General features: G+C 41.8%; 1 protein-coding gene across 11 annotated transcripts in view; it reads right to left on the bottom strand.

The window, feature by feature from the left end:
- Positions 1–13,874: 13,874 nt before the first annotated feature.
- Positions 13,875–26,704, bottom strand: part of LYPD6B (LY6/PLAUR domain containing 6B) — a 179,578-nt gene continuing 166,748 nt past the window's right edge. For 7 of the 11 annotated variants that reach the window (XM_059166816.1, XM_059166813.1, XM_059166817.1 and 4 more), the window contains 5 exons: positions 23,933–23,991; positions 22,503–22,655; positions 19,912–20,010; positions 16,095–16,225; positions 13,875–14,618 (listed from right to left, as the gene is read on the bottom strand). In XM_059166816.1, the coding sequence (XP_059022799.1) occupies positions 14,439–14,618; positions 16,095–16,225; positions 19,912–20,010; positions 22,503–22,617 (525 nt within the window). In that variant the 5' untranslated portion in view covers positions 22,618–22,655; positions 23,933–23,991 and the 3' untranslated portion in view covers positions 13,875–14,438. The remainder of the gene's footprint in view (positions 14,619–16,094; positions 16,226–19,911; positions 20,011–22,502; positions 22,656–23,932; positions 23,992–26,704) is intronic. The other 4 variants (XM_059166818.1, XM_059166823.1, XM_059166822.1 and 1 more) reach the window with 1 other exon arrangement.

Here is a 26,704-nt window from a genome sequence, read left to right as displayed (position 1 = left end):
GGCAGGGAGACTGAAACACATCTGAAACACACCCTCTGTCTTTCTGTGAAAGAGGCCCATTTGCTTGTCCAGGAGCTTTGGTCTATAGGGCAGGCCTCTAGCATGGCTCACATCTAAGGGCCTAATTCGCTGCTCTCTGGGAACTTGGGCTGGTGGACGCCACCTTCCCACAATCCTCTGCCTTGCTAGAGCTCATCTTATCTCCCAGAGAGAAGTTTATACACTCATCCACAGCCCCAATTTCTGTGACTGCCACCCAAGGGGACACCCCCAGATCACCTGGCTCAGGCTACCAAAGGGAGTTATGCTTGTGGCCCCACAAGAATGTATATATTGCACTTTAAAACCTGCTTCCTGAGGATCTGGCTTCTCCCTAGCCTGAATCGAGGTGCTGAGATCCTCCCCTAGGGGATACATCAACAGGTCTTAGCATATCCTCAACTATTGGGAATGTGCTGTTAAAAATAAAGTAGGCTGCCTGGACAATCACAAAAATTCAAGAGACAACCAAGAGCTGAGGTGGGTTGAACGACAGGGTTCACCTCTGACACCAGGCCACCCCTTCAAGACTTCAAGACTGGAGCAGTGGTTGTTTCTTCTACTGTGCAGAACCAGCAAAGGGCCAAGCAAAAGGAGAAAAAAAACAAAAAGAAAAAGAAAAAACCATAAAAATATGTTCCAAATGAAAAAACAAGATAAAACCTCAGGAAGAAAAACTTAATGAAATGAAGATAAGTAGTTTACCTGATAAAGAGTTTAAAGTAATGGTCATAAAGATTCCCTCTGAACTTGGAAGAAGAAAGGATAAGCTATCATATTTCCCTTCTAATAAGCACTATGCTCAGATTATTGGGTAAAAGCAAACTGGTGATAGTTATTGCAGCCCATGAAAAGTGGTAGCTACTTTGTAAAAAGACATCCACTTAGTTTTTTATAATGAAAAGCAAAGATGACCTCAGAGTCTAGGCCTACCAAGAGTTCCCTCAGGGATTATTCAACACACACTCTCACACCACACACACACACACACACACACACACACACAAACTTTCCAGTGCTGTACAAGGCAACAGCAACACCATACGTGCAATAAAGGCATACAACACAACTAAGGCAAAATGCCTTTTCATTTCATACAGAAACATTCAGCAAAGCCCATGCTGGCTGGTGGAAGACACGCAGAGAGAATATTCTAGCAGGTAATACCTGTCCTCTCAATTAGACTGGCAGCTATCAGAGTGGAGAAATGTCTCAGACCCAGTGTTAAAAGACAATAAAAGGCTCCAAAAATAATTTCTATCCCTTCCTGCTCTCCTCATTTTTGCATCTTTCTCTTTTTACCACTCTCCCAGATTAACATCTGGAATAAGTTAAAGAATGGTCCAACATCAGTACATTCTTAGTTTTTCAGCCTTAGCTAACACTATGTTTCATATAATTACTTTTAAGTCAACTATAATGTGCCATAGGAGGTGGGGGTAGATCTCTTAAATGAAGTAGGCATGGAGTCCCAAGAAACAGACTATAAACCAAAGAGAAGAAAAGACTCCATCCTTTCTCTGTGGCAGGTACAAATGGATCCTCAAATAATTAAAGCATGGATATATCCAGTGGAGTTCTGGAGGCTGAGATGTTGTGAGCCAGGTAGAGAATGGGATGTGGCCCATCAGCTGGCTGCTGGCCCAGGAAAGCAAGCCAGGGGCATGTTGAGACCTCATGGTGTGACCCTATGCAGCCACTTTGAGTATCAGTGGTCAGTTATTTTGTGTTGTACTTCTCCAAGATCATCTCACTTGCAATGAAGTTTTGTTCACACCTGTCAGTATGGTCTTAGCTCTGGAGCATTAAGGGAGAGGATTCATGTCCAGGGACCATGCCCTGCTGTCTAAGTCCTGAGTGGTGTTAAGAGGATCAGGCAATTGAGCAGACTGCTTTGGGGGTGGGGGACAAAGGGGAGATAGAGCAGAAGGACTTAGAGAATCAGCTCCTACAGAAAATAGCACTTTTGGAGAGTTCATGGAAATAGCTAAAATTGTTCTCTCATGGTTGATCCCCCAAGTCCCCTCCAAATGGGTGTGCTGAGCGTTTCATGGATGTCTTTGGTTACGTGCATCACAGCTCTTTGTTTTGAATGCCAATGTGCACATAATATTACTCAAGAGAAACCTTCAGGAGCAGGCAAGCTAGAAGGGGTTGTTCTCTCTCTTGAGTGTCCATTGCAAATATTGTCTAGACACTTCTCATCTCCCAATTATTTGGTGAGAAAGAACAAGTATCATTTATTGATTATGGTGCTGGTTCATTGCAATGACCAAGGTTAATGATTTGTTCATTTAAATAGTATGATGTGTTTGTATTAACCATTATGGTCCAGGAGCAAATATTAAGGAATTTGAAATTTCAAACATCAACTTGAATTTCTCCTTGACCTTGGCATTTGATAATGTAATTCATCAATCCATGAATTCTTTACTGCCATTTGGACATCAACTTGTTGGATTTTACCTTTTATTTACATCTGGTAAGGTTAGTTAGTGGGTGTTAAATTCTAATTTTCTTGATCGATTTCTACAGCCTCTTTTTCTATACCATCCAAAACAAAACCTACACATAGATTTTGAAATGCATTGGAATTTGAATATTGAATGAGACAACATTTCTGAAATTTTGATCTTGGAATGTTTTTCTCAAAAAGGTCCTATACACAGATAGTCCAAATCTCTTAACCTTCAGAGCAGAAGAGACAACCCTTTAGCCAGCCCTTGACCTAATTCTGTTGAGTCCCAGAGCTGCCATTATTTATTGAAAGATAAGCAGTTGGTTGGATGAATGCCCAGGGGCCTTGGCATTGTAGGTACTTAAATAAATCAAATGATCCAGAAAACTGGTATTATATGAGACCTCCACTTGAACTGCCACTCCCCCCATACCCACTGGTAAATCCAGAAGACAGGGAGGACCCTCATCCATTATAAGGGAGAGCAAGGCCAGGCAGAATAAGGGAGAGGGCCAGCCAGGCATGTCCAGTAGTAAGTGACATGGAGACCTTGTAATAATATCATGGTGGGAGCAGAAAGAGACCCTCCCCCCTTAAATGAGAAATGCTATTTAGTTCATTTCTGGTGCAAACTTAACTTCTAAAATCCAGGCTGTTCCTCAGATCCTTGCCCCGATGCTTTACCGAAGCATACAGCACAGGGTCAGGAAGAGACAAGAATTTACATTTTTAATCAGGTTATGATTTTCATAAGTTCTATCATTTTACTGAACACCTTTATCCCCGTGGTTTGTTCTTCAAAAATCTGGTTATCTTGCAGCCAGATAATTCTCAGAAATCTCCTCCTAGGAAAACTAAACCCTACTTGAGCATAATAAAGAAATGCAACCCCACTGTTGAAAAATTCAGGATAGAGGCAAAAAGGCCTAATTGAATATTGACCAAACAAAGCTATCTTATTTGTTCCTTACTTTAATATTCTTTCTTAAAGCAAACCTTTTCAGTCTGGCTTTTGTTCTCAGTTAGAAAGACCCACTAGCAAGATCAACAGGAAATTGGAAATGCTGCATTAAAATATTTAGATCATAAGTCTCCAAAAGTAGAACCACATCTGTCTCCCGATTTAGTATGGATACTTGGAGAGACCAATGAATGTTATAATCAATTATCACAACGGCAATACCAGCAAACAGGCAGTGAGTTACAGCTTGAATACATTCAAGATGGACTTTACCTCCATGAGATTTAATTAAATGCTATGCATATAAATAATCTCACACATTCTAATTCCCTGCTTTACTCAGAGTAACCCTGGGCTTGCAGCCTCTTGCTCTGTTGCATGACTAGGTGTTGATCTGAAAGCTGAGAACAACTAATAAAAGGGTCAGGCCCAAAGGAAAAGCAAGCATTCTGAGCTATCACCTCTATCATCTTCCTTGTGTCTCTGTGGATTTTATCCTTTTACAAACCCAACCTCCCTGGGCAGAACATTAGGACACAGAATGTTTCCCACACCACTTCAAAACTGTAAGCCACTGGAAGTGCGGTAGCTGGCAAGTCATGGTCTTCTTAATTGAAATCCAGCTGCTGGTGGAATCAATTTGATGTTGGAAGGGTTGTAAGAAGAAAGACCAAGAGAGGAAGAGGTCCCTGTATTGTTGTACTTAGCTTTATAAAGATCCTCCAAGTGTGTCTTCATATATTTCTGGGGGTCCTGACCAGAGTACTTAGCCTACACAGTTTATGAGGGAAATAGCCCTGCCTTGCTGCGTTGCACAGAGAGAGTCCCAGGGAGCACTGCTCCTGCACCTGTGAGCCACACTCGCCCTACCAACACTTGGACTGCCGTTCCTGAACTGGGGTAGCCAACCTTTAAAAGGATGAGGGCCTGTGTAGGAGTCTGGTGGAGAAATGACTTCCAGAGCAAGGAAGTGCTGAATGATTCAGATTGTGCAGTAGGAGTCAATGCAGAAAGGTCATGAGGTCAAGAAGAGATAAGGGCCCAGAGAGCCAGAGTCATGAAGGCTTCAAATGTCTGAGTAAAGCAGAAGCTACAGAACAGAGCGAGCCAGACAGCCAGTCCTTAGAGGAGGGGCAGAATGAGAAGACATCAAAAAGTGGTATAATTGGAAAGTCACATTAAAAGGCAACACAGTAGAGAGGATATCCAAATTTTCCTGCTTTACAAGGGTCTTGAATCCCAGTGGGCCTTAGTTCGAGTCTCAAAGAGACCTGGTTAAGCCAGGTTATATTCTGCCAAGAGGCCTGCTTCCCACACTTCTTATAGGTGAGAAGCTTTCTTTCCCCCACATATAAAAGCTAAGAAGCAGATGAGTTAGGCTAATGCTCTTCTGGTGGTAGGCATATTAAAGTCTCCTTATGTGACAAGCATCAAGGACAGTATAGGAACACCTGAGATGAATTTACTTTTAACTGTCAAGTGCAGTAGAACTGTTACCCATCAGCATCTTGAGATGAAGGCCAAAAAAAAAGGATAATTAAAACTAGCCTTTCAAATAAGCATCATTGCAAAGGTTACAAAACACTGCAGTCATGCCAAACTTGGTGAAATCAATTTCCATTTTGTTGCAGTGTGTGTCAGGCAGAAATTGCTGAAACCAACCAAATGAAGAGCATTGATAATTGGTATTAATAGCTTATATAAATTAATTTGCTTATTTGTCGAAAAGAAAATTCACCAAACAATTAATTATATGGAAGCCCCGCACATTTGCGTAACAGACAGCATACATGTCCTACTGTTTTTAAAAATGAAAACAAGCACTTGAAGTTTCAGGATATCCAACCGGTCCTTGAAAACTGAGAATCCCTTTGCCAATAAGATGAGACTAGTTTGATGGGGAAACAGAAAGAGCATCTTAGTGACTTTAAAACCACAGAAAATATAAAGAGTAGTGTATTTAATGTAACTGAATGACTGAAAATAAAACGGAGATAACTAAGTCCACATATGTTCGCAGCCCTTTGCTGACGACCAGTACTTAAGGGTCATAACTTGATTTCCCTGCCATGCCCAGGAGGAGGGGGAGGAATAAGTAATAAGCCCAAATGGGACATCCAATACTGGTAACATGAAGTACTATGTGAAAAGGATTTCATGGATTCATGTCCATAGGTGTTTAGTGTTGGGCCCACCATGGTTTGCCTGCCAATGGCTCTAATGGGAATTAATATCCAGTGTGGGGGAGGGGAAGGAAGTTGAGGACCTTCTATGTCCATTTTTTTGTTTATAATCATATCTCTTGTCACACACCCTGGCCACCTTCAGTTCTTTAAGAGCTAAGTTAGAAGCTTTGAGGACTGTTGGGCTCTAGGCTTCTTTCTCTATTCTTCCTCCCTTCTTGCCTGTTCATTTTTGTTAAGGATTCTACCAGAGGATGGTTTCTCCCTGCTCTCAACAAAGACAAGTATATCAAAAGTTGAGTACAATATCAGAGTTCTTGGAAATTTATCATAAAAATCTAGCAGGACTTCAGTCTCATGGAGCGCAACAAGGGGTGGGAAGAATCTGATTCTCAAATGGGATAATATATTAGATTGCAATGCCATTTTTTACTCCTGTCTTAAAAATAATACACCTTCACACCTATCAACCCACACAATACCATCCACTCACTCTTGGTCACAGAGAACCACAGGGAATAAGAGCCATCCTCGTTCGACCACCTGGTCCCGAGTAGGTTTAGGATGTTAGGGCCGACGTCATTCGGACCCTGACTGCTCCTCCATTGAGCTCAATTCTCCAAACAGAGCCACAATGGCTGCAGCTCCCCAGGCATGTGTAACCTTTCGGGTCAGGTACCACTGAACGCCAGCACAGATCCCAAGAGAGCAAGTACTGTGAAGACCCTCTGCACATGGGGTTTTCTGTGCAACTCTCAGACAGTACCTCCCTCAAGGCACTGCAGATTTCTGAGTAGAAGAGGTAAGTCCTTAGTAGGATTCTGCACATGCGCACTGAGAGCTGCACCCCGCATGCCCCAGTGTTGTCCCTGCATCGTTAGCGCATACACGCATCCACGTCTGACAGGCGACATCCAGCCACTTCAGGTAACTGTCTTTTCAGAGCAATTGATACTGAAATGGGGAAGGCTTGGCTTTGCCCCTTGCCTTGCTCCAAACTAGATAAAATCTAGCGTTCTTTCTGTTAAAAAAAAAAAAAAATCAAGAAAGTTTTGCCTCAAACTATTTTACTGTCTTCTCCCTAACCAAGAACTCTTAAGTTTTTGCTATGTTCCTTTGTTTGCAATATGTGCTTCATTATCTTATTTAATCATGGATTATCTTTCCACTTAATTAAACTCACTTTTCATTTTGAAACTTTGTATTAAAAAGAAAAATACAGATGTCATGTAGAATTATTTTACTAATCTATTATATCAATCAAATAATTGCTCCCTGCCCCCAGGTAGTTAAAGATGAGACATTGTTGATCAAAATCTCTCTTATATCTTTCTTCAAATTCCAGAATTTTTAAAGCCAAGTAAGTAAAAAAGACCCAGATCGCAAACATTGCTAAAAAACATCTTCCAAAATCAATGTCAGACATTTGGATTTCTGATTAATTACAAGAAAAGATCCACCAAAAGGAATGTAGGCTTATATAAGGGAGGCAAAACGCTGTGTTCTTCCTTTACTTTTCAACTCCGTTATATCTTCATGTTTGTTTGTTGGATAACATATGGAAAGACTTTCCTTGTGAATCTGATCATATCCCTGACAAAAAGTCCTCTTTGGAGCACTGATGAATTCTAGTTTAATTAGTTGAAATGAAGATAATTAATATTCAAGACCATCTCTAACTCAAGATTGATTTCATAATAAGTCTTAAAATATTTAGAAATAACAAATGACTAGATTCTTCAGAGGGCATACAGAAAGAAAAAAAAAAAAACAAGAAAGCATGCTCCTGAGAAAACATTGTCTTCTAGATTGATTTAGAGTTGAGTCCCAAGGAGCAAGGAGCAGTAGGCCCTCAGACCTAATGAGAAATGCCATGAGTGGGATTAAAATCCATTCGGGACACTGAATCACTCAACAAATATTAAGAAAAATATCAAAGAAAAAGTATCTGAAGTTACACCCTTTAAAGGTGGGTTTCTCAATTTTCTGCTTCTGCTCACCGAAGGATATTAGAAACATCTGTACAGGACAGAGGCCAAAATCTTGGAGAAATTGGTGTTTCTGAAGGGTTCCAGGTTCTTGCACAGAAAACAGATTCATTAAGTCCCCAGGATGTACTACACATTTTAGGAGTTATGTCTTACCCATTGCCATGGTCTGCAGCTCCTCCCCTATTTCTCTACATTTGCAAAGTACTATTGACTCAACAAAATGTGGTCTATGGAAACCAGATGCTCAAGGAAGAAAAGCTTCTCTCACAGAACAGTTCAGGATCTCCACTACTTGCAGATTTACAATGTACATTAACCAAAACTGCGGTGGAAATTGCAGTAGGTAGGAGAGCTTCTCTGTCTGGGTCTTTGTCTAGCTGGCCGTGTGGTTAGGGCAAGTCTGCACAGCTCTAGAGGGCTCAGCTCTCTCATCTCTGACGTGATGGTATTTTCTCAACCACCTTAACAACTGCCTCCAGACATAGCCTGACTGTGGAACAGACATTTCTGGCTGCCCACCGGATCCTCCTTTAAAATTCCTATTTGGTTCAGAGCTACCCTCTGCCAGGCAGCACACAGGACTCAGGCCACTGAGCTCCCTTTAGCTGAACTAAGCCAAGAGTCATCATATCTTGCTTGTGATTTGCTGGCAGCCTGGGAGAAGACCATCTTCTGTCCTTGGAAGTTGTCTTGTAATTTCCCTCCAACTGTTCCTCTGGACACCAGGAGGGCTGTATGGAAGAGCTAGAAGACAGGTAGGAGGTGACAGTTAAAAGAACAGTAGAGGGGGCACCTGGGTGGCTCAGTGGGTTAAGCCCCTGCCTTCAGCTCAGGTCATGATCTCAGGGTCCCAGGATCAAGTTCCGCGTTGGGCTCTCTGCTCAGAACGGAGCCTGCTTCCCCCTCTCTCTCTGCCTGCCTCTCTGTCTACTCGTGATCTCTCTTTCTCTGTCAGATAAATAAATAAAATCTTTGGGAAAAAAAAGGGGGGGGGGAACAGAGCTAGAACTGGTAGTTTAAGCCCAGTCTGAAACTCACTCTTCCTCTGGACTTCAGTTGTGTAAGCCAATATATGTATTTATGACAATTTGATTGGGACCCTGCCCGTCATAGTTGAGGTCATCCTGATAGGTAAGACACTCTATATAAAAGCTACACACCTTGGGGACCCTCAACAACCTTACCAGAATCTGTCTCTAGGACGTACTTACCCTGTGTTGCTTATCCTCCTTTAAAGAATATTTGCGTTGGATTTTGTTTTTAATCTTTAGCCACTGTGGATGAGCTCACCTTGCCCTTTACTTTGCCTTACTTCTTCCTGCCTCACACAGCAGCCAGAAGCCCGGACATCCTGCTTGTAAGAAAGAGGCCCCAGTTTCCCCAGAGTTCCCACTCATCCCAGTCTCCCAGGACCATTCCCAGCACAGCAGCTCTGCCCAGCCTCAGGGTCCAAGCACTCCCATCCCTTTATCAGAGACCAATTTTCTTAGACCAAAAAAGTACAAGTTTGGAGGTTTTGGAGAAGTTGTGTGGTGGTCTCTGCGTACACCTTAGTTATTGTTTCTAACACAATGCCCTCAGATGACCAGTATCCAAATCGCCAGTCTCATGATCAGATGCTTGTTAGAAATGCAGGTTCCCAGACTGGCTGAGTAGTACTCCTGGGTTCACAGCCTAGCCCACGGTTATCTCACATTCTGCATTACCCCAAAGACAGCTCAGCTTCCAGCCTCAGCATCTGATGAAACAGAGGCCGCAGCAGTGAGAGCAGGAACCTGGGGAAAGAATTAGGAGTCAAAGGGACAACCTGGAAGTGTGATGGGAAGGTGCTAGACGATTTCGATTTCGGAAACTTGGAGTGGAACTGTGCCTGGAGGCAGATGCAAATTACGACAGGCATTTGCCCCCCAGCTTCCGTGACTTTGACCTTCATGCATGCTCTACTAGCTTTTGCTTCTGGCATGATTTGCACCCAGACATACCCAGCATCACGATGGATCCCTCCACAAATTGTAGAGCTGATGACAAAGTACTAGGTGAAGGATAAAATGTCCAAGCCCGAAAGGTCAAAGCAAAGTCTTATAAAATGGCAATCTACATGTCACAAAAGTTTTGCATGAAAGTTAGTACTTTCACAAATGTGAAATATGTTTCCCAGTCCCACAGCACACCTCATTTCCCAAGTCCGCACCAGTTCATAGTGCTCATTTCACGCTTTGTGTGGCTTTATAAGTTCTTTCCAGTGAAAAAGAGGAGACCACCCACTTCCTTCCTTTTTCTTAGGAAATATATTTTACACAGTGACTGACACAACAGAATGCAGATTATATGGGGAATAACGCCTATAACTTCTGACTGCTAACTTCACTCAGATTTGGCTTTAGGGAAACTGTAGACACACCTGGGAAAAAAGTGTTCAGCACCAATTTTTTCTTTTTCATAAAATAATGGAATGGAAATTGAAACAATCTATTCTAGAATCTGTTTATTCTGGAGTCTATTCAAAATAGATATTTAACAGTTCATTCTCTCAGACTCTCTACATACCTAGAATTAATCCCCTTTTCTCCTTTATAACAAACCTACATCCTCTTCTCTGCCCCTACTACTCCCGTTCTCATTGGGTATTTTTTGTTTTAAAGATTTTTTAAGAAAGGGGGGAGTGGTGCCTGGTGGCTCAGCTGGTTAAGTGTCTGCCTTTGGCTCAGGTCATGATCCCAGGGTTCTGGGATCAAGTCCCACATTGGGCTCCCTGCTCCATGGGAGTTTCTGCTTCTCCCTCTACCTTTGCCTGCTGATCTGCCTGCTTGTATTCTCTATCAAGTAAATAAATAGAATCTTAAAAAAAAGAAGAAGAAAAAGAAGAAGACACAGAGGGAGGGAGGGAGGAATGAACAGTGGGGTGGGGCAGAGGGAAAGAATCTCAAGCAAACTCCCCACTGGGCAGGGAGCCCCACACAGGGGTTTGATCTCATGACCCTGAGATCATGACCTCAGCAGAAATCAAGAGTTGGAGGTTAATAAACTGAGCCACCCAGGTGCCTCCTCCTTAGATATTTTGACACCAAAACTATTTTTCATTTTCTTGCTCACTAGGGGCAAATCCATTCCCAAGCCCTATGCAATGGTCTAAAAATTCATGTAATGGATTCTAACCCTGGACTGAGTTCTTAGATTCTAGTTTTTAAATTACATTGCAAACACCAGAGTTAATTTATAATACACAGAGCTTTCATGTTAGAACTCAAATTCAGGTGTTAACATCTGGGCCTTCTGATCACCGATGTCACTCCCATCTCTATTCTCTAGGTTAGTAGTTCCCAAAGTGGATGTGAATCAGAATCACTGGAGGAGTTAGTTCAAAATAGATTTTGACACAAGTCTAGCATAAAAAATCTGATTTTCTCCCTTTCTTCCTTCCTTTTTCCCTCCCTTCCTTCTTATTTTTATTTATTTATTTTTTGTTTTTTGGCAAGCTCCCTGAGTGAATCTCATTACAACCACCCAAGGACTCATTTACTGAAGACATTTGGGAAGCACTTCTCTGGCCCTAGTGCTTCTTACATGTGCATCAGAAACACCTGAAGGCCTTATTAAACTATAGACTAAACCCTCAAAGTTTCTTGTTCAACAGATCTGGGAGGGAGCCTGAGAACTGTGCTTTTCTAACAACTTTCCGGGTGATGCCGATGCAGGTCTGGGGACCACACCTGGAGAACCACAGCTCTAAACCAGGTTACTTGTACGCATGTTTATTAGTCATTAGGTTTTTTTTTTTTATTATTATTATTATGTAGCCAAGGACTGGGCTTCAGAGGAAGGAATTATCCTTTCAGATCAAGGGTAACACACCCAGCTGAACATCATAATCACCCAGGAGCTTTTAGTTTCTTTAATTTAACATTCAATTACTGGGATTAGGCTTATGCTTCACCTCAGAACTACTGAATCAATGTCTCCAGAATGCCCTGGTAATTTGTATTGTTTTGAAGTTACCCAGAAGATTCTGATTACATGGATTTGAGAACATGGCCTTAGACAAGCCAAACTAACTTACACTAAAAATTATCTGAAATTAAATTTTAATGGGGCATCCCGCATTTTCAATTGTGCATCTGGTACCCTTACTCAGCTGTATTTGCGAACAATTTATTTCCTCTGTGTGTTCCATCTTTTGCTCAACACAGCCCCATTTTAAATGCTCAAGGGGGTGGTGGTAAGAAGTGAAAGCCATGCAAACATGATATACTGGGTGAAGAAGAGAAAATTAAGATGTTTCCTCAGGAAAGAAACACACACACACACATACACACACACACGAAACTTCATTAATCTAGATAGCAAAAACAAAATCAGAAAGGAAAAAAAAACTACTGTCTGCTAATGGTTTTTTACCAGACGATTTGTCAATTATACAGTCAAAAGAAACCCTGGGGAATAAAAAGACACCAAAGATGCTATTAAAATGTTCCAAGTGAAGCCATATATAATTAATTTCAAACAAGCATAAGCTATGAAAACCCAAATACTTCAAGGTGCTGAGTGAAAGGAGGGATAAATCTACATCAAGCTTCAAAACTGTTGCTTCCAGGTGAGTCCAAGATTAAGCCAGAGACTGAGAGATAATGATGTCTGCTCCCTCCCTGTTTTATTGGAAGCTAAAGAGCCTTAAGAGGAGATGCTCCCAGGGCATCAAGGACGAGAAGAAACAAACAAACAGCCCAGCACCTGACATCAGCACATAACAACCAAGAAACTATATCAAATGAGTGAAACAAAACAAAAACAGAGAAGAAAAATTCACTGACACAGAAGACAAAGAATTCAAACCACCACACAGCCTGCATAACCACCATTAGTACCACGGTCCCTCCAAAGCAAGCAAATTTCTCTTGATGCTGTTCTGCCATTTCACAGGTTAGTCAGCAGCAAACTTCTACTGTGAAGGACAAGTTAATGAATCTTTTAGACTTTACAGACCATACACTCTCTGTTGCAGCTACTCATTCTTACTGTTGAGGATGAAAACAGCCATAGATACTTTGTAAATGAAGACACGACTGTCTTCCAAAAAACTTTACTCACAAAAATACATGGTTCTTATTAAAAAACAAAACAAAAATACATGGTTCTTGTGAACTGAATGCTTGCATCCATTCAAAATTCATATGTTGAAACTTCAATTCCCAATTTTATGGTATTTGGATGTGTGGTCTTTGGGAGTTAGTTAAATCACGAAGGTGGAGTCCTCATGAATGGGACCAGAGCCCTTAAAAGGGAGTGAAGAGACCAGACTTTCTCTGCCCTGTATGAATGTAAGTAGATGGTGGTCTTCAAACCAGGAGGAGAGCCCTCACCAGATCTCTGACCTGTTAGCACCTTAATCTTGGACTTTCCAACCTCTATAACTATAAGGATTAAATGTTTTTAAGCCATATAATAAACAATGTATTTGTTACAGAAATCCAGCAGACTACAAGTGGTAGGACAATTAAAAAAAAAAAAAGTGTTAGGACATGTTTGGTTCATGGACAATAGATTGCTGACTCCCATCATAGGTGAACCCACACAGCAAGGATAGCATCATTAATGCATTCTATGGAGTGCTCAGTGTTCTGAGGGTAGATGCTCAGTAAAACACCAAAAACAAAACCCAAAAAACTCCATTTGCTCATCCCCTGAACATACAAGGGTAGAGTGTTTGAAGATCACCCCAGTTGCAAGGCAGGAAATCCAGGATTCTGGAAATAGAAAGAAGTTGTTGAGACTGTTAAAAAAGGGAAAGATGAGACAAAAGGACCAAATATTTTAGCACATTTTTAGAAAAGATCTCTCGGTAATCCTGACATTCAGAGAAAAGTTGACCCTATGGGGGGTCAACTGCTACTGGGTTTAGCTGCTACTGGGGAGGAGGCATTGTTATCCTTCTGCATCAGAAAGACTTGGGGCACCTGGGTGGCTCAGCCTGGGATGGAGCCCAAGCCCCATGGCAGGGATCGAGCCCCATGGCAGGCTTAAGAAAAGACCTCAATTCACTAATTTGCATTGAACATCCCAAGAAGTGTCCTTTCCAAAAAAGAAAAAAGCTAGGTCACTTTGGCATGGAAGTTTATAATTTAAGCCAGAATATATCACCCATGGTACATGGAAACATGACTTTAGTGACCTCCTTTACAACACTGGTAAATGTTTTATCTGAGGTCACTAGGTCAGTCAAGAAACACAGAAGCATGCATTCTACGTTGTATAATTTAAAAGCTTTTATTTTCCCCCCAACACGAGCAAATGGGTTTCTTATTGGTTCAACTAGAAGTCTTCTTCCTATAGCTAGTTGCCTTTCTCATTGACTACATCATTGGTGGGAAAACTGCATTCTCACAGGGGAAGGATGAGATTTCATAGAGACACTCTGAGCTCATCATGCACAGTCAGGAGACGGTCTGGCCCAGCAGCTTACAAGAGTCTTGGGGTTGATGAATCCCTTCAGCTAACAGCCTGGGCAGGCAGGAGCAGCACAGGCTTATCGCCACCCACCCATCACAGATGCTGGCAGGCTCCTCCCGCCACAAGTGACAAAATGCAGCCCCTCTGGCCCGGAAGCTGGGAAGCCAGATGATCTCCTCAGTTCCTGCCACGTCCCCTTCCTCGATCCCGGGGCCTGATGCAGGAGTGCTCTAGCCCAGCAAACAACTGGCTTCCGCTTCGGGGTCCAAGCTGCAGTCTTCCAGTGCGAAACTGGTCTTCACTCAAATGTTCGGAGTTCACACAGTTTTTGGCCTGTGCTTCAGGAGGCGGTTTCTGCTCTCCTAGGAACAGTGGCTTTGCATCAGCAGAAGCACAGAGACCCAGGCAAGCGCGGGTAAGGAAGGCGTGGGGGCGCCGCTGCCGGATGTCCTCTGCGCGTGCATCACAGTGAAGACCGCATTCGTGTGGTTGGTGGGTAACTCTACGTTACAGATCATGCCTTCACAGCAGGACCTGCACTCCTGTCACAAAAGCAAGACGACAGAGGAAAGAGAGTGAGCAATGGGAAAGAGAGGAAAGGCTGAAGCAAAGAGCCACCAAAGGAAGCTTCTTCAGCACAAGAGACTACATAGAATTAGAGTTCACCAGCTCATCCAGTCTACGACAGCATCAGGCCCTCTCAAGTAACTTCCCCCCCGACTGACCCGGCAGTACGGATGATCTTGAAGTAAGGACGAATCTTTTCATTTAACAGAGATTTATCTGCAGTGAGCCAAGCAAAAGCACACTGGAAAGAAGACGAAGGGGAATTGAATAAGACTGCCTGACTGAGTCAACAAATCCTCTAAGGTTTGTAAGGAAACACACTGAAACAAAAATGAAAGCGAGGAACCTTTTGGACTGGTCATTGATTTTCTTTCTCAGTACTACTCGTTAGGGGATAGTAATGGCTCTCTACTGTCTATACTAACACCTGATTCCTATCATTACAGCAGCAATGGCTTGCTAATTATAGCTGCTGGGTGGTGAAAAAGGCTTGCTCCCTCCCAGCACAAGATGTTTTCAGGGGAAGCAATCTCCTGCCATAATACCTGGAACGATGCTTCAACCTGATAAAGCTAGCCAGCCATTCACAGAGGCTTCCAGGCTGGCTAGCTGAGAAAAAGGCAGAAATACCTTTATCAGCAGCTTTCAACCCTGGGTGCATAGGAGAATCGCCTTGGGGAGCTTTAAAAAAGAAAGATGCTGATGCCCAGGACCCCAGCCTGAAGTTCTGTTTAGGCCCATCTGGGATCCCCATGACATAGCTATGAAAGTTCCCAGGAGACTATCCTATGGAGCCAGAGCCACTTTCTGTACACATCAACTAAATCAAACTCTACAATCTCATGAAATTAACACACTTTCCAAGTAATTTTTTTTCACAAACATTTCAGAATTCCAGGCATATAAAAGAGGAAAATTGCTCATTTAGGACGAGAAAGTCGAGATAGAGTGATATAAAATCTATCTAGTTCAACCTATTAAACAGATGAACTCTTTCAGACTCTCACTTCCTCATCTAAGCTGTGGTAGGGGGTAAGTCAAAGTGTCCCCATTTCCCTCTCCCCACATTCCAGCTTCCCTGGGCAGTGTGCTTGGTGATACCTGGCCAAAACCAAATCTGTGAGTGGGGCTCTGTGGGTTTGTCATTCTCTCATGGATGGTTTGCTCTCAGGCTTCCAGAGCAGACGTCAATCTACCCAAAGTCTGAGGTCTAGGGTGTAGTTGTGTGGCCTGGGAAGCATCGGTTGCTTTTTGTAATGTTTTTTTTTCCTTGAAGGACAGAGAGTTGGCAACTTCTCTGTGGTCTCCGTTGCATCACTGTCAGGGAGTCCTTCCCCAAAGAGTAAACACATACACCATCTCATTCATCCTTCTTGCCTTTCCATTACGTGTAACTAACCATCAGGAACAAAAAACCTCAGGATAGTAACTTTACACACACAACTCCTTACCGTATGTTCAGAATCTCGGCTGTGGTGGCAGCCAACAAAATGACATTCACTTCTGGAGGCACATTTTTTGGTGATGGATGTGCTTCTTCCATGACTGGTGAAGTGGTGAACTGTCAGACAGTACTGTGTATCTAGGCAAGAAGAAAAAAAAGCAACCTCGTATGTCACATTGCAAAAGAGAGACTCGAAAATCACTTCAGAAAGGACTAAACTTCAGGACGATCCTTAGGGTTTCAGGCAAGCGGGTTAATGGGAGAAGCGGACACCTCGCCTTTGGTGTGTGCTAAAGCTGACCTTAGGTCTGCTATTTCATATCAAAGTGCCTATATCTCTCTCTCTCCCTACGAAACACAGGTTCTAGGACTCTATGAAACGAACGGTGTAAATGCAATGGGCTAGAGCACTTTGGTGTATTATTCAGCATTTGTTTCTTGTCTACCAAAAGGCCAGAGGTGAAATGAAAAGCAGATGCTTCAAAGTATACATCAAGACCAGCTTCCTAATGCACCCAGTTCCTACCCACATTCTATTCCCCCCAAGCATGTCTGACTTTTCCTGAGTAGTCCCATTTTTCTCCTCTTTCTTTACTCTTATTCTTTCTGTTCCCTCCCTGCCACGTGCCTAGCTCATTTCTACAACTTTCCTTAGGGCTTCAAGCACTCATGTTTTACTACTTTGAAAGAAAGTGATCTCATGCACTATCTGAGGACCTTCCGCTTTGGTTTCGCATCTCTCTGTAGTGATCTCAGGCCACTGCAATGCTCCTTAGGTTACTGAGAAGGGATGACAGCGGCAATATCATAAGATGGGGGGAGGGGAGACTTGTTTAATATGGAGAATACCCGGCTTCCCAGAACAGCCTCAGTCACAAGTGAGTGCCTTCAGGTCCTTCAAGCTCACTCTCTTTTAAATAAAATGATGTTAAATAAAAAGTATGCTGACATTTCGATAGGGTTGTTGTAACTTCAAGTAATACTAATACCTACCAAGTGGGTACCGGAAGCTACACACTATAACATGTATTCACCCAGCCAATCCTTATGATAAGCCTTAAGACAAGTCATATTAATACCATTGTACCGATTAAAAACAACAACAACCCAAATCGAAGGCCCACAGTTACATCGGGTAGAAGGTGGTGGAAGGTAGCATTCTAACCTGGGCCGTTTTCTAGGGTTTTGTACTCTTCCCCAACTATTCTGCCTCTCAGCATACTCAGTATGAAACCAGATGATGGTGTGGGGCACTCGGCAGGAGTAGCTGACTTCCGCATTTGGAAGGAAAAGGAATGACTGTAATGTTTTGGAAAGGCATTTCAACTTAGACTTCAAACAAAGGAGAGCTGAAAACTGGTAGCTGTGTTGTTCATATAAAATGTCACCCGTGCTAAAGCAGCCCTGGAAAGTCAGAACAGAAGCCAGGGTAAATAAAACAAGAAATGTCATTCTTGTCATATCCTGTTATACAGAGAACCGCTCTTAACAACACTGACAGACCACAGAAGGAAACTCGAAGGTGAAAAGGAAACCTGAGATGACATAGAACAATGGCTGTGGCCCTGTTCACCCCAAGAAATGGTTGACTATCACTCCCTAAATAATGGCAAATTGCACGAAATTACACCCTCGGTTAGAATTCCAGATGCTTAGTATCTTTGGGGCTTGACTGGAGAACAGTCAAGATTGCACCCTCATGCACACTGGAATATGTGGTTATTTCATGGCAAGCTCTTTAAACAGCAGGTGTTCAGGGTAGACCTGGAAGAGTCCACGGGCTTTGCCTTCCCATCTCTGACATTCGCTTGGTGGTAGAAAGCTGCAGCATTCTTCTTTTGTTCATGTGTTTCAACAGAGATAAAACTCCAAAACCCCAAATATCCATGCATGTTCCCATTAAAAATGACTTTGATGAATAAATGACAATTTGGAGCATTACACACAGACCTGGCAGAACAGTGTTTTGATACAATTCAAAATAATACGGTCTGTGAAGATGAAGCACAAGAAGTTAGACATCAATGCCCCAATTTACTACTGTGTGCATCCTTACCACCGAGTGTTTCAGGGGAATTTAAAGCAAATAGCAGAAGAATGATACCCACCTTCTGAAATAAGGTACTAAAAGCAAGTGTCAGTCAATCTTTAAAACTGTGAAATAACCACAGACCTGGGGATAAAAATATATGTATATAAAAAATATATGTTTATAAAAAATAAAAAATTAAAAAAAATAAAATAAAAACTGTGAAATAACTAAGATACATTTCTGTGTAAAATGTAGAAATCTCCAAATGTATAACATACATTCAGGTATTCACAAGCACATACCCAATTGAGGGTTACTCTACGAAAACATTAAAAACCTCAAGAAAAATTATGATAATTATTTTTGAAAAGAAATCGTGACAAATACTGTCCAAGTAGATATCATAACCACTTGTGCTAATTTACAGAATCAGGGACTCAGGCCCCAAAAAGGTCTGCAGTGTGGACTATTTCTTGGGGCCACACACTGGCTTTCTCTGGAAGAGGTAAGGCTATTTCACTGCTTTATAGAATATTATACAGAAATTTCCAAAAGAGTCAAGGTAACAAAACACCAAAACCAATCATCTTTAACTCTGGAAGAGATTGTCGGTTGGCTAGTTGGCTTTTCTTGGCCTTTTCGGTCTAAAAACCTAAAAGAACCAGTACCTCCTAAACAATCTGAATAGCCTGATCTTCTTATAGCTCTAAGTAGAGCTTTCCAATTCCAAATCCCCCATCAGCACATCTGGTCTGCTTTACCACCAAGTCTGTATAGATTAAATCACTGAACTTGTCCCTCGATTCCTACCACCCTAGTCCCAGTTGCCATCTTCTCTTCTCTGAAGACAATGAAAGACCCCATCTGGTGTCCCCTTCTACTCTTGTCCCCAACCACCGGCTCTTCACATAGCAGCAGAACAGTATTTTAGAACACAACTAGTATCCTGTATTTCCCTAGCATACAACCCCCTCCTGCCTTCCTATCACATTTATAATGAAATCCAAATTCAACCAGAAAAAGAAGATCCTATGTGCCCTGGTCCTTATTTCCATGAGATCCCTTCTCTATCTCCCCCTAAGTTTTAATGGCCAGTCTTCTTCCTGTTTACTGAAGAGGCCAAATCTTGTTCTCTTGTAGACTTTGCATTTGGGGTTCCCTCTTCTTAGCATGTTCTTTCTACAGATCTCCACATGGCTGCCTTGTTTTGGTCAGTCAGGTCCTAGTTCTTCAGAGATTTTCCTGACCACCTAATCAAAGGCATGTGTACATTCTATCAACAAATATTTATTGAGTGCTTAGTATGGGCCAGGCAACTGGATGGGGCACTAGGGATGTGTCAATGCACTAAGCAAACTAAGAAGATATTCAAATGTTTGTCAAATGAATGAATGAGTTACCAATGCATCAGTGTATCCCAAGAGTATAAAAACCTTTCTTTACTTCAGCCAATACGTATGACTTTCCTAGAGGTATCATCAAGCATTTCTGAAATTCCTGGAATGCCTTAGACAATATTGTGGTTTATTTGCTCTGCCTGATAAACACTATTTAAGAAATTCTCCTTGGAGACACATACACATTGACAAATTGAGGATATGCCATCAGTTTCCAAATACTGTCAGAACAGTCTAATATCTGCATAGTCTCTTAAATCTCTGATTGAAACAGAGCATCATCAGCCTGTTGATATGCTAATCCCATTATATATGGCATGTCTGCTCAGGGCCAGACATGAGAGACCTCAATGAGGTAGGATCACAAGAGCGTCTTCCAAACTCAGCACACTTACTTTGTGGACACCATTTGTCTTCTGCCCATCGATTGCAGTTATAATTATCTCCTGCATTTTCACAAGTAAAACACTTGAAGCTGTTTGGAAATGGCGTAGCTTTAAAGAAAAATGCATGGTGAAACAGAAAGGTTACAAAGGAGAAACTTTCAAACATCAAAGATGGCACAAAATTAGCAACTCTTGTTAGATCAAACAAAACGTACAAGCCATCATCCTGAGAACTGTTGTTGCTCGCGAGCTGGATGTAACTGCCAGACTTCGGGGCATGTTTTTTATTCCCTTTTCTTTAAATACTTTGCCTACTTATCTATTAGAGAGTAAGGAAAATGATTCCACAAGCCACTCTGAAATATCGCTCCATTACAATTTATAACTTGGGAATAAGCGCGAATTGAGAGAATGGGCAAGGGTGGGGATAGTGTCAGAACCAATAACTTGGTACAGAGCAGCCCCTGAGAAGAACTCGAGTCAGATAAGTGTGAGCTTCATTTCTACTCTTCCCACTAAGTAGCTGTGTGGTTTTTATGTTTCCAAGAATAATAATATTTACAGTAACACTAACAGTGAAGATCCCCAGGACATGCACAGGAATCCTGAATATTAAACAGGAGGTTGCAATAAAACTATCTAGGAGAGACCCTGCCCCCCTGTCAAATCATGCTAGTTTCTGTCCACATGCCCTTCCATTACAGCAATCTCACTTGATGTATGTCAATTATCACAGCATTAGACCTCAGTCAGGAATGTAACATTTCCTATAAGGATGGGAGTAATTCTCGGGCTCTTATGCTCAGGATAGAGTGTTACAGAAAGCAGGATTATGACTGTTGGCTATCTGCATGGAAAGCCGCTAGAATGCCCTTTTTGTCTCTATCCTTTTTTCCCCTCTACCTTGTATCTTATTGTTTTAATGGGCAAGAAGTCAAAAGTATAATGAATTTGACATTTCTTTACAAGACATGATATAAAGCCTTGTGTAAAACTTTCAATTCTTCCATTTCTGGAGAATAAAACACAAAGATCAAGGAGAACCCCAAACCACCCTAGTAACCTGACCACGCATTGGTCAATTTTTTTTTCATTTTTTTAAATGTGTTTTCTTCTTATCATAAAATTGTATTAGACCTATAAAGTTGAAAATGTGTAATTTAGATTTTATGAAAACTGTCTGTGCCATGTCATAAATAATGTAATATAATCATAATATGATCATTACCAATTTAGAAATGTATAATAAATGATAGTTCAAGGTGTGTGTGTGTTTGTGTGTGTGGTACACATGTGTACGTGTGTGTGTGATATATGTGTATGCACATGCACACACAATGTCCTAAATAATAAAAAAGCAAAGTAAAGAACAGTAATGATATAGGCTTCATTTAAAAGTAGTATAGGGGTGCCTGGGTGGCTCGGTCAGTTACATGTCTGACTCTTTATTTCAGCTCAGTTCATAGTCTCAGGGTCTTGGAATCAAGCCCTGCATCAGGCTCTGCATTCAGCATGGACTCTGCTTGAGATTCCCTCCTTTTTCCTCTCTCTGCCCTCTCCCTGCTTGCATGCATGCTCTCCCACAAATAAATAAATAAATCTTTAAAAAAAAAAGTAGTAGTAGTATAAATACAGTGGTTCCTAAACCTGGCTGTGCATCAATAATATCAGGAAAGCTTTTCTAAAAAGGAGAGGGGGTTGGGGAAAGAAAAGAAAAAAATAATCTGCATCCACTCTTCTGACGCCTGAATCTCTGCAGAAGGGACCAGGGAATATGTAGTTTTAAAGTCTTTTATCATGATTCTAATATTCTTCCTGGTGTGGGAACCCCAGGCTTTGGTGTTTCTACCAAACAATTGTTATCTACAACAATCTTTCCTTAATAAAACATATCAGAGAAGTTTTATTTGTCTGAAGAGAAAGGAAGACAGAGGATATCTGTATACAAGCACATATATACACATATATGTATGTAACATGCAGAGTTTTCTTGAGATTCTCTCCTCCTCTCCCTTGGCCCCTCCGTGTTTGTGTGCTCTCACTCTAAAATAAATAACATCTTTTTAAAATATATATATTTATTTTATCCTATAGATGATATTCACTGATACTTTTTTTAAAGAAATTAATGGGAAAGTTTTCTTTCTAATATTGACTGTACATTATCAATAAAAATCCAAGTAATCTTTCCTTCTAAGTTTCAACCAAACTAACCTGTTCCAAAATTGTTAATGACCATTTGAAAGAATGTATCATATATGGAGAAATTTCCTACAGCCAATATGCCTCTACAAGGAACAGATCAACAAAGAACACTGAATCTTTTCTGCTAAGCCATTCTTAGGAACAATATTCAAGAGCTTATTTTAAACAAGAACCCCTTGGAAACTTCAGCAGAAAGCCAAACCATTTTAAAGAAATAGAACAAACTTCTGTCAACATGAATTACCTCTCCCCACAGAAGTAGGGAAGACTTCCTGGTTTGTTCTAGGTGTAAACCAAATGTTCCAGAGCAGGCAAAGTTACGATAGGAGGAAAGAGGGTCTCTGAATGATCACCTTGACCCCACAGCCATGAACTATGACTCGACCAGTACTTACGGTCCAGAGGAGGCCTCACGTTGTAGAAGTTGATGTTCTTGCCCAATGCCCAGTTTTCTGACAAGATGAAGACCTGGACAGCAGCGACAGCCAGAGCATGATGTAGGGGCAGCATTCTGACCTTGGCTGTGGGAAAATCCCAGACTCACATATCTACGATGAAGAGAGAGACTGGTCACAGTTATCTGCATTTTGTGTATCAGTAGGAGAATGTTTTGCTTCCCTTTGGAAATCCTGATTATTCAAATATATTCCACCATCTACTTGTTCTGTAGGGCCCATACCTGTGGTAAACGGCATTCTTCCCACACAGGTGAAAGGTTTTGTTGTTGTTGTTGCTGCTGTTTTTTTTTTTTTTTTTAATTATTTTTTAAAGATTTTATTTACTTATTTGACAGAGAAAGAGATCACAAGTAAGCAGAGAGAGAAGAGGAAACGGGCTCCCCGTTGAGCAGAGAGCCCGATGTGGAGCTTGATCCCAGGACCCTGAGATCATGACCTGAGCTGAAGGCGGTGGCTTAACCCACTAAGCCACCCAGGTGCCCCTGTTTTTGTTTTCTTAAATGATTTTATATATTTATTTGACCAAGAGAGACACAACGAGAGAAGACACAAGCAGGGGGAGTGGGAGAGGGAGATGCAGGCTTCCCATAGAGCAGGGAGCCTGAGGTAGGGCTCCGTTCCAGGACCCTGGGATCATGACCTGAACTGAAGGCAGATGCTTCATGACTGAGCCACCAAGGTGCCCCCACACAGATGAAAATTAAGTGATTACTGCCTTCTACTGGTCAGGCCTTGACACCAGCCAGCAGAGCTGGGGCCAGACACCCAAAGGCCTTTCAGGCTCCAGTAGAACAAGCAGCTGCAGGGGTGTGGCTGCACCCCATTCTCTCACTGCCTGAGGCTAACCGGGGTGCTTTGTGCTGAATCACCATCAATCTCTTACTGGCCAGGGTTCAGAGCATGGTCCCCTGAAGTTATACCAAGCCACCTTTCTGTCAACACCGTTCCTTGAGTAAACACTCAAGTTTGAGAAGTTCTGCAACATTTTCAGAATCTGGAAGGAATCATAAGAGTTGGAGCAGTGGGAAGCACAGTCCGTAAAAGAACAGTGAATTTGAAAGTGAGTCTCTGCTGGATCCCAGAGCACGAGGGCATGGAGAAGATAAAGGAGTCACTGTAAAAATGCCATCCCCAGGGGCACCTGGGTGGCTCAGTGGGTTAAGCCTCTGCCTTCAGCTCAGGTCATGGTCTCAGGGTCCTGGGATTGAGCCCCACATCGGACTTTCTGCTCAGTGGGGAGCCTGCTCCCCCTACCCCCACCCCACCTTTCTCTCTGCATACTTGTGATCTCTCTCTCTGTTAAATAAATGAATAAAATTAAATTTAAAAAAAAAAAAGAATACCATCCCCACCTGTGTCTGTCATACCTGGTGCAAGAAGCTGCCAGTAGGTTCTAGAGGAAGCAGAATAAAAGTTCTCTGAAAAGCTGAAAAACATATAATGTTAGTCCTAGCCCACAAACACTACTCACAGCTTTCAAAGACTTAAAGTAAGCTGGCTTGGGACCCATGAAACAACGATGTCCACAGAGCACTGAGTAAGATGGTTCATCTTAAGTTCCCAGAGGTCCTACCCTCTAGAAGCAACCTGGTAGTAAGAAGATCTTCAGTAGAGATGCTAAGAACCTATTGTGTCACCACAAACTTGTTCTCTTTGGCAAGGGGGAAGGTGTGGGAAGCAGAAAAGAATGTAACTTGGAGTCCAAAGACTTTGGTTCAGATATTGGCTCTGCTCTCTATTAGCTGCCTGAACTTGGGCAAGCTCTGGAAGCTCTATTAACCTCAATTTCCTCATCTATAATGTGGCTTAATAACACCTGTTCTGCCCACATATCAGGGTAATTGTATGCATCAAATATAGACTCAGGTAGACTCACATAGGATAGTGTAGTAACAGCACCTGTAATACGAGTCTGTGAGAATGCTAGAATCTTAGAGTTCAATAATATTGCCTGAGTTCATTTTCTTCTTGCTGAATCAGCTGGTCTCAGTAGGTTTAGGGAATTTTTCAAAGAAGAAAAGTGTGATCTCTGCACAGATGAGCATAATCCTTCAAATGGAGATTTTGTCTGAAGCCAGGCTACTAATACATGGGATCTGGGGATTTTACTTTTCTTGTGTTGGGAGTAGATTGGTTTTCCATGTGTGGCTAATGTCTATCTACGGAGATGGAACTGGATAACAGACAACATACAGCCACAGCACCCCCATCCCTACAGACAGCTTCTGCCACTGAGAACTGAGTCTCTAAGGAAGTACTCAGTGTAAAGGTAAACCTGGTAAGCTTCAAAAATCAGCAGTGTTAAACTTTATATACTGCATTTCATTTCAGTTCAGGACAGAGTGAGACCTACTATTTCTATATATTTTTATATATCTTTTACATGAGAAAAAAATACATATATTTTTTCCTGGTTCCACTTTAGAAACCAAAATTGACCTTTCAGAGTTACCAGATTTCCAAATCCTATTTATATGCTCTTTCTGAAGAAATAGACATTTCTTACAGCTAACTGTATTACTCCTTACAAACAAGTCATTACGCTGGTACAAATTCTACTTTTCCTATTCATTTCTCTGAGTTGGATAGTTCCATATTCATTATGAATCTGGAGTCCAGGAATGAAGACCCCTGCTTTACACCAGTGGGGAGTCTCTGAGTAGGGGAGACTAATCCCTCTTTCAAAAACCTCAAATTCACTGTGTTCCAATAGCTACCCTGTATGATGTCTATGATTCTAGATTGAAGAGTAATATTGTCTACATTCAGTCCCTTTTCCATCACTAAGCAAAGGTGGGACTTCAGACAAGTTGATTAAACTTCCCAAGCCTCAGCTTACCCATCTGTAGAAGAGGCATAACAACAGTCCCTACCCCAGGGTGTTGAAGAACAGATTAAATGACACCATGTGTATGAAGCACTCTACCAAGTGCTGGGCACATGGGCACTTTCTATCTGGTAGTAAAGAGCATTGGCTCAAATACATCTTTCCAAACACAGAGCCTCATGCAAGTCCCTTAACCTCCCATACAACAACTTATGCATCTATAAAATGGAAGTAATAACACTTACCTCATAAGGTTGTGGGAATTAAATTAGTTGATATTATGAAGCACTTAAACTATCTCATCAGCTATGTTTGCCATTTTCTACTACTCCCCAGGTAAACATGTCCTCTGATGAACCAGAAATCACAAGCCAGAATCCCTGGTTTGTCTCTATCTAAGACAGAAGCCCATTCCTTCATTCAATATGGCTACTGCATAGAAAGACCTTGTAGTGCATAGAAAGACCTTGTTATTACTGGATCTCCAACAAGGTCTTTGCTCTCATCATGTCTGCATTTTAGAAGGAGAAGATAGGCAATAAATATGGGAAAAACATAATCTCAGATAATCCCAATTCTGAGATAAGTACAATAAAGAGATGTGTTAGAACAGGAGGAGATACTTTACATGTATGGTGGGCCCAGGATGAGAAGAAAGCATACAAGCAAAGAATCAAGAGGAAAGATACCATGGTCCCAAGAAAAGGAGTGTGCCTTGTTGAGGAACTCAGAAAGTGGCCAGTGTGACCAGCGTGTTCCCAGAAGGGAGGCCCAGATCATACAAGCACTTACAGGCCATGGCAAGGATTTGGGATCTAACGAAAAGCAAGGAATGATTTGGTTTTAGATTTCTCTAATTTTGAAAAAAATGCTTTGTCTCTGCAGAGTGATAAGTCCCAAATCCTTAGCCTTATTTCTAACTCCCAGAATAAAAGGATGCCAATAATAGAGAATATAGAGGAATGTAGAATTCACCTATCTGGGAATCCCAAAGGCATCTCTGAATAAAAGAGTGGATGGCAGACGACTTAAAATCAACCAAAGGAACAACACACCCAAAGATTAGATTTGTATTTGGGTTTTTCCATTCTTCAAAACAGCACCATAGGGAAGGTGGCCTCATTACCATTGTACAAGAGAGGTTCAGAGACTGCGCATAAAGACCCTAGCACACTGCCTGGAACATCCCCTGAAAACATTCCCACGTAGCTTCCTCTAACCTGCTACCCTTGAGCAGTAGTGAAAAACAAACTGTAGGAAAATTGCTTCCAAATGGACTGGTGTCTTTTCATTTTGTTTTTAACTAAAACAG

This window comes from Mustela lutreola, chromosome 3 (assembly GCF_030435805.1).
Source record: "Mustela lutreola isolate mMusLut2 chromosome 3, mMusLut2.pri, whole genome shotgun sequence".
Classification (NCBI taxonomy): Eukaryota; Metazoa; Chordata; class Mammalia; order Carnivora; family Mustelidae; genus Mustela; species Mustela lutreola.
This window is presented reverse-complemented; position numbering and strand designations above follow the sequence as displayed.